A 13,233-nucleotide genomic window follows, 5' to 3' on the forward strand; every position below is an offset into this window, starting at 1 on the left:
AAGTAGCAGCAAGAAGGCACTTTACTAAAAACATTAATAGATAAATATTTACAGAAAAAAAAACAAAAATGATAATGCTATAGTAGATTTTCTTTATGTAATATAACTACTTAGTTCAATATCTTTGATAGGCAGCTAGCCTTTGTAGTTCATCCAACATTGATAATACCATGGATACATTCTTGAAAAATTGCTGCAAAAATTGCCCTTTAACTTGACTACGTAGATTTAACATGTCCCTTGAGAGTCTAATATTTCTCTAACTTGCAACATGATTATTGAGAGAATCTAGTTATAATTTTCATGGCTCATGTGTATATTTTGCAACTTCAGCGCGACGTTTAGCTTGTTCTGCAATCTCATTCAATTCTCTGTAGTTCTTGTCATGGAATAAGCCATTGCTTTCTGCAGTCTGCAGACCGTGTAGTGTACGTTGTGCCACAGCCCATTGTGCTTCCCTTTCGCCTTTTCCATAATCCTTCTTGGTTGTGAAAGCAGTCTAATAGTTTCAAGAAACAAAAATAATTTAAGAGTATCATTAATTCAAGAATGGAATTTGAAAAAAGTAATAAGGTTCCAGACGTGGAAACAACCTCGAAGGGGGAGCCTTGGTATAACTGGTAAAGTTGTTGTTGTGTGACCAGGAGGTCACAGGTTCGATCCGTGGAAACAGCCTCTTGTAGAAATGTAGGGTAAGACTGCGTACAATAGATTCTTGTGGTCCGGCCCTTCCCCGGGGCATAGCAAAAGGTCACGGGTTCGAGTCGTGGAAACAGCCACTTGCAGAATGCATGGTAAGGTTGCGTACAATAGACCCTTGTGGTCCCGCCCTTCCCCGATCCCCGCGCATAGCGAAAGGTCAGGGGTTCGAGTCGTGGAAACAGCCACTTGCAGAATGCAGGATAAGGCTGCGTACAATAGACCTTTGTGGTCCGGCCCTTCCCCGGTCCCCGCGCATAGCGAAAGGTCAGGGGTTCGAGCCGTGGAAATAACCTCTTGAAGAAATGCAGGGTAAGACTACATACAATAGACCCTTGTGGTCTGGCCCTTCCTCGGACCCAGCGCATAGCGAAAAGTCACGGGTTCGATACGTGGAAAGAACCTCTTGTAGAAATTCATGGTAAGGTTGCGTACAATAGAGTCTTATGTCTAGCCTTTCCCCGGACCCCGCACACAGCGGGACAGGACTGCCCTTTACTAAGGTTCTACAAAATGTGATAGCAATAATCTATGTTTGTTTACCTTATTTTGGATCATTGAATTCCAGGCCTCACCACTCAACGTGTAACGGCTGATGAATTTGAGAACATCAAGAGGGATATAGGTGATAATAGTGTAGATCCAGATGATTGCTGCCCATCCCCAACCAATTCCATGGATCCTAGCAAACGTCCAGTTGGCGTAGACAGTGATTAATGTAGCCACCTGAGTTCATCATTCGAGCAGAAAAACAAGATCTTGATTAGTAAGAATATAGAGAGAGTTGTGAAAATGAAAATGTTCATTCAGGTTTGCTTTTTTCAAGACTTACAAATTGGGCTAAGAGGAAAGCAGTGACGAGCAAGACACCAGGGCGTTCCAAAAATGACCAGCTTCTTGATCTTGTCACAAAGATGAGAGCTTGACTGATGACGCTCACTTGAAGGTATACAGCAGCTGTAAGCTCGTAGGGATTATCCCTGATTGATTTAACGTTGAATTTCTCCTGCAGATGAGCGATAACTTTGTTTATCGAGTTCCAATAGTACGTGTTATTTGTGTTCAGACCGAGGAAATTTAAGGGAGTCTTGGAGCAACGGTAAAGTTATCTTCATGTGACCTATAGGTCAAGGGTTCGAGTCGTGAAAGCAGCAACTAATGCTTGCATTAGGATAGGCTGTCCACATCACACCCCTTGGGGTGCGGCCCTTCCCTAGACCATGTGGGACGCCTTATGCACCAGGCTGCCCTTTTAGGGAGGAAAACTTAAAGGGATAGAACTTACTGTAAAGAAGTCAGTGTCAGCTGCAAGATAGAAGAACACCACAGTCATGATAGCTTGATAGGTTCCAAGGACGATTCCAGTGGCAAAGATTTCGTTGAGCTTCCACGAGTCGGGCAGAGGGGATGGCTTCACCCTGTCCTTAGAGATGGTCATGATGGTTCCATCATTGAGGATGGCAATGATGAGGACCATGAAAGGAGGGAAGTCGAATTCCCAAATGAGGGCAATGAGCATGAATCCCATCACGACACGGATTGTGATTGAAACTGCATAGATAGTGTAGTTCTTCATCCTCTGGAAGATGGCTCTACTTGTCAACACAGCACTCACAATGACACCAAGACCTGGTTCAGTCAAAACGATATCAGATGCACTTCTGGCTGCGTCTGTTGCATCGTCAACTGCAATACCAATGTCTGCTTTCTTCAATGCTGGTGCATCATTGACACCATCTCCAGTCATACCACAGATGTGCTTTCTTTCTTGCAGCTTCTTCACAATCTCATATTTGTGTTCTTCAAAAATTCAAATCCTTGTGTTAGCTCAAATACTAATATATTTTTTTTTAATTGTAATTGAGTAGTAGTAATATTTACCTGGGAAAACTCCTGCAAAGCCATCAGCCTGTTCAATGAGCTCCTCAACAGGAATTGAAGCAATGGATTCATCCTTATGGCCCCCGAGAAGAGCCGAAGACGGATACATGTTGGTTCCCATACCAAGCCTACGGCCAGTTTCCTTACCAATAGCAAGCTGGTCACCAGTGATCATCTTAACATTAACACCAAGCTCGAGAGCTTTGCGAATTGTCTCTGCACTGTCATGCCTTGGCGGATCAAAGAGAGGTAAAAGCCCGACGAATTCCCAAGGTGAACCAGCACTGTCCTTGTTTTTTTCTGGCACAGTCTGCATAAATTATCATGCAATTTTATCCAGTGCACTTCAACCAATGATACATTGCACTAACTCAAACAAAGTTATCTAATATTATGTTGGCTTACCTGTCTTGCAACACCCAAAGAGCGAAGACCACGGTTGGCAAAGTTGTCGATGATTTCATGAGCTTTCTTTAAAACATCTCCCTTGAGATCACAAAGTTCAATAATCTGGCAAAAGATTTTGATAGATTAGAAGCTAAAGTTTGAATATACATACTAAAATGAAGGACAAAAGAAACTATCTTACCTGCTCAGGAGCACCTTTGCTAGCCCTGTGCCAGTTTCCACTCTCATCAATATATGTGATTGCAGTGCGCTTATCGACTGGATTGAAAGGAAAGAAATGAACCTCTTGGATGCCTTCTCTTGCCTGCAAATATCAGAAGAAGTATTTAAGCTCATTTGCAATTACTTCACTGAAGGGGAGCCTTGGCGTAACTGGTAAAGTTGCTGCCATATGACAAGGAGGTCACGGGTTCAAGCCGTGAAAACAGCCTCTTGCAGAAATGCAGGGTAAGGCTGCGTACAATAGACCCTTGTAGTCCGGCTCTTTCCCGGACCCTGCGCATAGCGGGAGCTTAGTGCACCGGCTGCCTCTTTTTCTGCAATTACTTCACTGAGTAAAAAAAATCTAATGTTCTACTGAGAAAACATAAAGAAAAAAAATAGTACTACTATTTCACATTACCTCTTTGGGATCATTCAGCATATTAACAATACAAGCATCAATAGCATCCTGATTCTCAACCCTGGAAGCTCTAGCAGCAAGTAACATAACTGTATCCTTGTCTGCATTCTTAGGGAATACCTGCAACCACAAAGAAACGTCGTTATGAACCTCATCTTTCGTCGTATATGATCATGCTAACACCCTCCTCGATAATGTATACCAACCTCGATCAAGTTTTTGTCGACAGTAAGCTTGTTTAAGGTGAGGGTACCGGTCTTGTCACTGCAGAGGACATCCATACCAGCCATTTCCTCGATAGCAGTCATCCGCTTGGTGATGGCACCTTGTTGAGAAAGCCTATGAGATCCAATAGCCATGGTAACAGACAAGACTGTTGGCATGGCAATTGGAATACCTCCAATAAGCAACACCAACAAATTGTCAATTCCATCTCTATATTTACGCTTTTGAATCGGCCACATCACCAATATCTCAATCACTATTCCCACAACAATAGAACAGATACAGAAGTTCCCAATAGAAGTCAACACCTGATCATATTGATATAATACAACAAACTTTAGATCCTGAATCCCAATAGAGTATTCAACCTTTAGATGCTAAATCACTAGTTTCTTTCACCTTTTGGAAATGACCAACTTGGTTTGTGCTATCAACAAGATGTGCAGCCTTTCCAAAGAAGGTATGAACACCAGTAGCAATAACAACTGCCTCGATTTCGCCTTGCTTGACAGTGGAACCAGAGAAAACTTGATCACCAGGTTGTTTTGTGACTGGTAAGGACTCACCAGTGAGTGCAGCTTGATCAATCTTAAGGGGATCACCCTCGAGAAGACGAGCATCGGCTGGGATAATATCTCCCAACTTAACACTAATCAGATCACCTGGAACCAAGATTGAAGCTTCCTCCTCAGACCATTTTCCATCTCTCAAAATCTGAGAACCACATTCTCAAGATTATCATCCATTGCACATTGAGAAATAATCACCAAAAGATTTATCTTATATACATTCACTGTAAAGAATTTGTACACTATCGGTTAAAAAGTGTAATATAACATGTCGTTGCAAGCAGTGGCGAAGCCAAAAAGTTTCAATAAGGATGTTCAGAATTTGTACACCCTTCGCCAGGGGGCAATGCAAGGGTGTTCAAGGTCTATTTTTTAATCAATAACAAGTAAATATTTTATCCAGGGGACGAAGGGTGTTCAGTTGACCACTCTTGACCACACATAGCTTCGCCCCTGGTTACAAGTAAGTTGTCTTATTTTTGAGGTTACAAAACTCACTTTTTATAAACAGTTAGTTACCGATATTTATCTACTAGGTGATTTGATAGTGTAACAATTCTTTTACACCGTCAGTGTATAGACGTTAAACTCATTACGACAAAGCATGAAGAGTTAAGGGATACCTTAGTTTTGGGAGCAAGATTAGCCATAAGGGCAGCTGCAGCATTTCCAGCATTGTTTTCTTCAATGAAACTGATAGTAGAGTTGATAATAAGCAAGACTACAATACCTACAAAGTCTGGCCAATCCGGTGGTTTCCCCTGCATTATTTCAAAATTTCACCTTTAATAATTTTGTTTCATTTGTCATAAGCAAGAAAAACAGAAGGATTAAGCTGTATTTGATATGACGAAAAATATTTTTCGGAAAAATAAGAAAATATTTCTCACTTTTAGATGAAAGTTAATTGTCTTCACAATTATCTCAAAGCTTAACTTCATATCACGACTTTAACCAACAGTTAGACATTATTATCAATCTTTAATATTCAAGAATTTCATCAAACACTATATGGTTTCCGAAATTATTCTGAATCTTTAATAAATATATATTTTTTCACTCTCCAATCAAACACCGAAATATATTTTCAGAAAAGTATATTTAAAAAAAAATCAATACTAAAAAATGACTTTCATCGTACCGAGCACAAACGAAAAAAAGGGGGGGGGGGGGTATATTTTTAATCTTTTATTACCCCTCCATTTGCCAAGGCAATGGACATGATAGCAGCAGCTTCCATGACCCATGAGAGAGGATTCCACATGAACCCCAAGAATTTAAGGACCTTATTTTCCTGTAATAAATAACAAAAAAAATTTAGAGCTTATTTAACTTTTTTTTTTAAAAATTATTAAATGAAGTTTAGCAAACAGTAAAAATAAAACTCATATGTACCTTTTTCTCTTCAAGTTTGTTATGGCCAAAAATTTGAAGTCTATTTTGGCCTTCTTCATTTGTTAAACCCTCTCTGCTACATTTCAGGATCTGGAAAACTTCTTCCACCGGAATATTTTCCTGCATGGGCATGCAATATCATTTTTAACCTTTTAAATCAAAAAAAGAAAAAGAAAAATACATCTATTCTTTTGTAATTCCATCTTGCATTCAACATTATTTTCAATGGTCAGTGTAAAAACATTTTTTCGTCAGCTTAGTGCTTGTGCATGCATAATTTGGTCTGGTTATACATGCAGTGTCGGATCCAGGAATTATATGTAATGAAATGATTCAGAAAATTATAAGAATGTCACACTAAGGATTCGAACCTTAGGATTCAAAGCCTTATGACTAAATTAAAATTTGAACCATCTTTCATATTGCACGGAAAGCTTCCCTTGTGTTAATGGTATGTAAACTTTATATATATGTATGTATAATTCGAGACAAAAATATTAGATTCAGTTGAATCAGAAAACCCGTCATGAGTTCTCCAAACCAAATGCAATGCACTTAGAGAGATGTGAGAGGGGAGAATTTACTTACAAGATCAACTTGCTCATTTCTAATATCTTCTAAGGATAAATTGGACGCCATGATGATTTATACACTAGAAAAAGAGGGACTAAGAAAAGCAATTAATAAAAGTGAGATTTCAACAAGGAAGAAGGAAAGAATGAAGAGAAATCTATTTTAATAGAGAAATCACTCTATCTTCTCCCTCATTTAGGCTCACTCTCTTTTGGACACTCTTAATTCAACTCAATTCCTCTTTTTCACTCCCTCTTAATCAACCCATATAATATGTTAACTAATGCTAATGAGTTTTTGAAAGAGGGGTTGGCTCGCTAATTGACCCCCTAATCACCCATTTATATCTAAACACCCTTGGTAATCCTATAAACAAGGAGAAGCCATGAGAATTATTGCAACAAATTCTCTCCATTCGTTTCTTTGGAGAATTGGCATTTTGTCCGAATTTCTTGTTTTGCTTGTCCTAAAAAGGTGCAACACCGTAAAACTTAGATCTTTCTCTCTTTCGTTCTCTTTTATTTTTACTATTTTTACAACCATAAATTTAACTACTCTTTTATAATAATATTTTTACAACCATAAATTTAACTACTCTTTTATAATAATATTTTAGGAGGTACAACCATAAATTTAACTTCTCTTTTATAATAATATTATAGGAGGCTCCGTAAAATTAGTGGTCTAAAACCAAATTTTATAAGAGACCTTATACTTTTTTTATTAGTACGTATATACACATATATGGAAAAAAAATTAGTCTTGTCATTTTTTCATACTTGCTATTTATAGTATATATTCTTAAAACACATAAAATCTTTAACTTCACGTAGTAAGATTATTATTTATATTATTAAAAAGTAATTTAAATAAATGAGATGTTAGACATGTATTTGCAATATGTTACCTTTGATATTGTTATAAAAATATATTTACTAATATAAAGATTTAAGTAGTTTAATTCAAATTTTAAAAATATTTTTACTGCTAAAGAGTAGATATCTTTCTTTTTTACAAATTTGTTGTACTTGTTTATTTTTTTCTACAAACATTCATATTTTTTTAATTTGAAATAAAATTATTAATATCCAACAATATTAAAAAATTTGGGGACGTAAATCAAGGCTTTACTAGTCTCTTACTAGAATCACTTCTCCACCCCTGACATTCTCAATCAAATTTATAGAGTCTCAATTAAGATTAGACAACAATGACAAGAACATTAAAAGGCAATAACTATATCATTCAGTTATCAAATGTGAATGAAGTTGGTTGAACAATACGTTCATAGTGAGGCAGTAGTTTGTAAATAATTGTTGATCATCAGAACGGCTCAAGAGAACCGGTGGCCTAAAACCAAAAATATAATAAAAAGAACCTGAAACTTCTTTTATAAAATTCATATAATATTGGGACACAAAAAAAAATCTACATGACTTTGATCCAGTAGTGATAGCAAAACTCATGATGTATGGGTTAGGCGCACGTCATATGGTATTGAATTCTTCCCTTAAGTAAAAATGGTGAAGGGATGAATCAATTATCCATCGTGTTTTGAACGTTGCGACATTTGTCTCGGAAATTTCTTAATTAAAAAAGATAAGACACAAAAAAAAAAATTGATTTCCGACATGTGGATCAATCAAATGTGACAAAAAGGAATAGCTAATTAGGAGAATTTGAGTTGAAATTAGAAAGTAAAATCGTGAGAAACATGAAAAGACTATACATACTGAAAGAAAAATAGAATTGATGAGAAGGTAAATATATTATTTAATTTAGTGAAAAAAATTTTTATCCTATTAACTCACTCAATCCTATGTCTACCAAATTTTAAAAATTATTAAAACTTTGAAATATTTTATTAAAAATTATATAAATATAAATTATGGAGTATATATTATATGATAATATAATAGTGCTTCATATGGGCCTTAAATATTTGAGGCCAAAGCGGCCCTTGATATTGTAGGTGTTAACTTTACGCACCTTGATTATTCTATTAGAGACTATTATCTACCATCAATATAAATATTGGACAACTTTATCTTCCAAAGTTTGGTTGAATGGGATCCATCACCTATCGGTTTTTTGCTTCTACTGGAATTTAAATTCTGGCATGATTTTTGTTCATTTTATTGACCATTAGATCACAGAGGGTCCTTAAATTTGGCTTCATATTGATAGGAATTTGACTCAAGAAATGTCTATAGTTTTCCTTTAAGTTTTTTTTTTCCTTCTATATTAAGTTTTTTTCCTCTTTTTTTTTTTTTTTTTGTGAAGTTATAATGAGTATTGTATACAGTATTATGCTGATATTTACCCTTGTTCAAGCATGGAAAAATACTTTAATATACTTTTGTTAGTTAATAGTGAACATTTCAACAGTTGTCGTTACTCTTTACTTGGTTGATTGAACTTTTCTCCCAATGAAAGTCAAAACTCTAGGAGTTTTTGTAGGAGATCAAGTTGTATCCACAAAGAGTTAACACCTTTTGTATACTCAGAGATTTTTGTCCAAATCTACTGTATTGCTAGTTGCATTAATTAATAAAAACAAGAGTTTTCGAGATTCAGTCTTTTATTACTCAGTCCGAAAATAACCTTTCGAGCGAGATCCTTTACCACGATAAGCAGCGGTTGCTTACCCACGGACACCTAAGCCTTCTAGGCAAGTGCATAAAGAGAGAGGGGAGGCTGGTTCACGGTAATGAATGGTGGTATCGGTCGGGGCAAGCACAAAGAGCGCTTTCTTATCACAGTAGATACGACTGTAAAGAAAAAGGATTCTTTTTGTACCCCCAATACATCTTGCATGCATATAGTCTCATGATCGTTTCTTTATGGATTCCTATCCCAAACTCTTCGAGATGTGTTTCTGAGTATTCCTTGATCATTTCGTCCATGAAGAGGAGTTCCTCTAATTCTATGAATTTTTCTAGAACTCTTTTCTTGAATATTATTCAAAAAAAATTCGGAACAAGACCTGAATTGGGATGATATTCATAGATCGCTTACTCTTTGTGTACGTTATGGAGTCTCCACTCCATGTTGAAAGCTCTTTCAAATTAGCATGAGCGTTGAAAGTCTTCAATTCGACTAGAGCCGAGAATAAAATCAAAAGAAGATTGATTGAAAAAACTAAAGTACTATTGATGGACTTCCTGCAAGAGATTCTTTCTTAACATCAAGCCTATTGGGACTAGATAGAAATGATAAGATAACTCCAACAATTTCTTTGTTTTTAACGCCTCCTAATTTCTAGGAATTAGTCACTTCAATAGCCTTCTATGGTTATACGGGTATCCAAAGGACGAACGAGATGGATGTTTGTTGTCCCAACCATTCTTTTAGTCCCAAGCCTGCTAAGGAAAGGGCTTTCTCCGCCAGCGGCTTATCTAGTGGTCGGCCTTATAAAGCTCGCTAAGTCTCGCTTCCCTCTCCCCTTCACTTATTAATTAAGTGGAAAATAGTCGTCGCAACCGTTGCACGTCCCCCCTTTGGCTAAACCACCACTTCAGGCTAACCCTTTTGCCTGGCTGGCACTGCTTTCTTGAAGGTAGGGGTAAGGTGTCCTCCCCAGACCCCATTTATGGGATTACACTGGATTTGTTGTAGTCTTTTATTACACAGCCAATTTTAGCAGGTGGTAAGAAAATACACTTATGACTTATTGCGGTTTCGCGATCCCATAAAAACATGTACAGTCAAACCTCTCTATATCATTCATCCTTTATAATAATCCTTCACTATAACGGCCAAATTTTTCTTGGAACAAATTTCTCATGTTATGTTATAATATATGTTCTCTATAACAACACGTCACTATAGCAACGAAAAAATGGCAGAATAAACAAGACTGTTTTAGAAATGTTATAAAAAAGTTTGACTGTATTACCAATCTGCCATCATGCCAGTTAACTGCACTATATATAGCCACCTATGTTTGCAAGAAATACTAGATAATTACTGTTTATACTTTGTTTTCAGCTTTCTCGTTGAGAATGTGAAGATGAACAAAAACCAAATTGTTTTTGTGAACAGCAATGAAGACAGTTGCTTTATGGCAGTATCCTTCAGTTTTGACATTAGGTTGGGAGTGAAAATGACCAAATCAAAACCTAAGCTCTCTTTTTGATTTATGACAGCACCTTGACATGCAGATTTGCCTATTTGCTCAGAACTCAGAAGTCGTGCACAATCGCTTGCAAGGATGTTATAGTTTCAACCCAACATATTGTTTTATGACATTAACAAACAAAATCATGGCTCTTACATTAATGCCTATGAAATTTCCATTTTTTCAAAAAAGTTAATGAAATTTTTTGGGATAAAGATGAGTGTTGCGACCAGCATCGTGTTTGAAGAATACGAAGGGAAGCGAGAATAATACACCAATCAGATTCACAGAATGATGAGAAGTTACTTAGCATTAAACAAAATTTAACTCTAGACACAGTAGAACCAATTGCTGTATGCAACCATAGTCCAACCATAGTCCAGAATACATTAAAGTATCGCACAGTTGCGGCCTTCTCTGTGTTAAAACAGGGGATTGAACTTCCACCTGGAGATCGAGCCTACCCCATGCATTGCAAAATTCAAAATTCCAGAGCAAAACTCTCCCTACTTCTATACCCTGTGTTGAAGAGACCAGTCCCACCTAAAAATTAGGGGAAAAAGGCAAAACCTATGTTACTCAGACTCTTCAAAAATGTTGTTGGGTGTGTCGGATCCTCCAAATTTAGTGCATTTTTGGAGGGTCCGACACGGGTGCATCAGCATTTTGGAGAGTCTGAGCAACATAGGGCAAAACTATTTGAAAGGGCAACACAATGGTATGGAAGCTGTGACCAAGTCAAGAGGACCAGTACAATCAAATTGATCAAACAATAATCTGAGACCCCTATATAAAGCTTGCTGAGAAGAGTCAATCATGCTACTCTTTCAGAAATTCAGATGTCTATGCAATCTAATGTATTAGTCCTTGCCTCAAAATTCTTACAATGTAAAGTAAATAGATAGGCAGTGGTGGTATGCTCTAGGGGTCGTTTGGTACATTGATGGGATAAACAAGGATATCCCATGGCATGGGATATTCCATTGAATTAGCTATCAACACCCTTCTATGTGAGAGCTAATCCCACCATTTTAGCGTATAACATATCCCACGATTAGCTAATACCTATAACCAAACATTGGATAAATACAATCCCAAATTCTATCCCGGGATTATTATCCATATCCCTTGTACCAAACAACCCCTAAAGATTATACAGTTTGTGCTTTATCCCCTGCATTGCCATGTCATTTCTACGAGATGAAACATATCATTCTAACTGGCTAACCAGTAGAATTAACTGAGTAAACCTGAAACCCCTAATGAACGATGAGAGCTCAAGCTGGTTTAAAAGACCCAACACCATCAATTACCCAGCAGGTAAATGCTCGGTTAGCACTAGCTGAATTGATCCTCAAACTCGCCCTAGCTAAGCCTTGGCTAGACTATCTAGGTCAAAAAGAAAAACCGGAAAATTATAAAGAAACTAATATTAATGCACTTCATCAAAAAAGAAACTAGTATTATTGTGCGGTTCCAAAGGGTTTATGACCTAATAATTGATGTAAACACCATTACTCTGCAAGCACATCCCACCAGCCACTAATGAGCAGATAATCAGTGTGCCAAGTAATCCCAGATTGAGAGTCTTAACTAGTTAAGCTTCTGGCCAAAAGTTTTAGGTCTCAAACAAGTCAAACGTTTGGTCAATTCACTTACAAGCACTCAGAAGGTAAAATGGACTAGCAGAACCTTATAAATTGGAAAAATAAATAAATCGTACAAGTAAACATCCACTATGGTGCTTTAACCATAGAGTATTTTTCCTTCTAAAAAGGCCCCCAAGATGCTACTTAGGTTTGCTTTAATGGCAGAGACACTTTATTCCTCTTTCAGCTAATGCAAAACAGCCTAAGGGCAAGTTAGTCCAACTAAAAGCTTCTTTTCTTTTTCTCTATGAATAAAGACCTAGCTCTGTCTCCAAACTCATTGGCAGGTTACATATTTCCAAATTACCTTTTCATTTTTCAATTCATACGCAACAGTTCCCCAGCAAAGTTTTTCCACTTTCTCCAGCAAAACATCACCTAATCAAACTACCTTCAACTTAAAATAAACCTAAAAAGGCAACAAAACAGAACAAGAGACTATGCTACTCCCTACTTGTTAATAGTAATCCTGGAAATAATACTCCAATTCAAGAGAAAACTTTAGCTATCACTATACTGATAGTTCAATCCTCTCAATTCATACCATGACGTAACTCAAAAAAATAACTGAACCTAAAGTAAAACTAACCAGGAGCCTCCGGTACCCACGCAACAACCAAACCAAAATCCAGTATGCAGTCATATCCTTGCTTCTTCTTTGCATTTCTTCCCCACTGAGCTACTCATTACCTCTTCTCAAAAAAATTTGTTTCTTTATTTCATTTCTTGTCAATTGTGCTTTCCTTTTATACACAAACATTCTAATAATATCCTAGGTGAATTCTAGTGTTTTTTCTTATGACCAGGAAATTGGTCTGGGACCAACCCTTATGACTAACCGCAGTCTTCGAAACTCAGGGATAATGAGCCAGCTCCTCTACATTTCTAAACTTAAATACAAAGCTTAGTCCACATGGCACAGGGCTTGAACAGGTTAATTCTAGCATTGAGCTAAGTATATAGGAAAATTTGACCATACAAATTCTAATTTTCACCAATGCTGCCACACAAGTGAAAATCACAGACAGATTATTCAATGCATGAAAGTAATCAACAAATACTACTATTAAACCAGCATTAAAACACCTAGAA

At 37.0% G+C, this 13,233-nt stretch overlaps 1 protein-coding gene across 1 annotated transcript; it reads right to left on the reverse strand.

Moving 5' to 3' along the window:
* Positions 1–3: 3 nt before the first annotated feature.
* On the reverse strand, positions 4–6,678 carry LOC104225593 (ATPase 9, plasma membrane-type-like). Its single transcript, XM_009777433.2, has 14 exons — positions 6,388–6,678; positions 5,800–5,919; positions 5,600–5,698; positions 5,028–5,165; positions 4,235–4,549; positions 3,817–4,143; positions 3,611–3,730; positions 3,170–3,292; positions 2,986–3,090; positions 2,581–2,890; positions 1,985–2,499; positions 1,532–1,705; positions 1,243–1,425; positions 4–499 (listed from the first exon to the last, which is right to left on the reverse strand). The coding sequence occupies exons 1-14, from the start codon at positions 6,436–6,438 to the stop codon at positions 302–304; spliced, it is 2,778 nt and encodes a 925-aa protein (XP_009775735.1). The 5' UTR covers positions 6,439–6,678; the 3' UTR covers positions 4–301.
* Positions 6,679–13,233: the final 6,555 nt, after the last annotated feature.

Source organism: Nicotiana sylvestris, chromosome 6, assembly GCF_000393655.2.
Source record: "Nicotiana sylvestris chromosome 6, ASM39365v2, whole genome shotgun sequence".
Classification (NCBI taxonomy): domain Eukaryota; kingdom Viridiplantae; phylum Streptophyta; class Magnoliopsida; order Solanales; family Solanaceae; genus Nicotiana; species Nicotiana sylvestris.